General features: G+C 53.9%; 1 protein-coding gene across 1 annotated transcript in view; it reads right to left on the bottom strand.

The window, feature by feature from the left end:
* The window catches only part of LOC106811153 (MOXD1 homolog 1-like), a 44186-nt gene extending 43681 nt beyond the window's left edge, over window positions 1–505 (bottom strand). Inside the window, exon 1 of the mRNA XM_014814696.1 lies at window positions 337–505. Coding sequence (XP_014670182.1) covers window positions 337–423 — 87 coding nt within the window. The 5' untranslated portion in view covers window positions 424–505. The remainder of the gene's footprint in view (window positions 1–336) is intronic.
* Between the last annotated feature and the right edge of the window lie 944 nt (window positions 506–1449).

Here is a 1449-nt window from a genome sequence, read left to right on the forward strand (position 1 = left end):
TAACCCATTACACTCAGGTATACCCAATACCTGTAACCCATTACACTCAGGTATACCCCATACCTGTAACCCTTTACCGCATACCTGTAACCCGTTATACACGGGTGTACCCTTATACCTGTAACCGATTACACTCAGGTGTGCCTACCTGCTTTCTTTGGCTTATACGTGTTACCTGCCAGATTTACACCTGTCGCACACTCGCTTGTGACTCGCCGCTTGTCGAATGTCTCGCACACTCGCATCTGTCACATGTCCCACTCACACTTGTCACCTGTCACGCCCTCGCGTGTCACCTCTCATCTCTCACATGTGCCAGCTGTCGTCAGCACCTACCTCTCTCGTGCAGGCGCCGCCGCAGTGGCCATACGTCGTGAACGACTCCTGGTAGGGCGGCACCAGCGTTGTCCAGTTCATGTTCATTCCGCTTACCAGCACACCGCCATCGTTCTGCCGCAGGTTAGCCGTGTAGTACACGCGGATGCCGGAGTTGTCCACCACACCTGCCGGTCAAGAGGGGTCAAGAGGGGTCAAGCGCGGTTAAGAGGTCAAAAGATGTGAGGAGGTAAACGATCCGCACTAAAGCAGCCGCGGACAATACGGTAGTAGTCGCCAGGTGTCGCTGATGTAGGCAACGTACTCGGGCAGTGACGCGTTTAAACCGCTGGGCGGCATGAGCGATGCAAGTAAGCTCCACACACTCCCGCTCCTCACCACTCTCCGCGCACGCGCGCACGCACACACGCACGCACACACGCACACACACATGGACGCACGCACGCACGCACGTACGTACTTCAATACATAGATATCTTATAGATAGACTTAATTCTGTCTTATATAATGATATCTATGCCTTAATTTCACCAACCTCCTCTGCTAATCTTCTTACGCCGCCTTCACACCAGGGCGGCGCTTTATCCGGGAACCGTCGTCGTTATTCGTGACTAACCACTTTAGCATTGTCGTCTTCTCTCTCTCTCTCTCTCTCTCTCTCTCTCTCTCTCTCTCTCTCTCTCTCTCTCTCTCTCTCTCTCTCTCTCGCTGCGCGCGTAATGCTATTACGGCCGCGTCAGTGTTGTGTGTATACTTTTAATTTCATTAGTCAAACTCTATTTACGTTTCGCGAAAGAGGAGTCGGGCATCGCTCGATGCGAGGCCGCGAAGAGAAATCCATATTCGAGGAAAAACGAAAGAAGGTCGAAGGAAAAAAATATCGCAGTCCATGGTGGGGGAGTGGGAAAGAAGGAGGGCGGAGGCAGAGGGGAGGATGAGAGGATGCTGGAGATGCAGGGATGCAGGGCAAGGATGCGAGGATGCTGGGGATGCTGGGGAGGCAGAGGGGAAAATGAGAGGATGCTGGGGATGCAGGGATGCTGAGGGGAGGATGCGAGGATGCTGGGGATGCAGGGATGCTGAGGGGAGGATGCGAGGATGCTGGGGATGCAG

The sequence above is a fragment of the Priapulus caudatus genome, unplaced genomic scaffold, assembly GCF_000485595.1.
Source record: "Priapulus caudatus unplaced genomic scaffold, Priapulus_caudatus-5.0.1 Scaffold509, whole genome shotgun sequence".
NCBI lineage: Eukaryota > Metazoa > Priapulida > Priapulimorpha > Priapulimorphida > Priapulidae > Priapulus > Priapulus caudatus.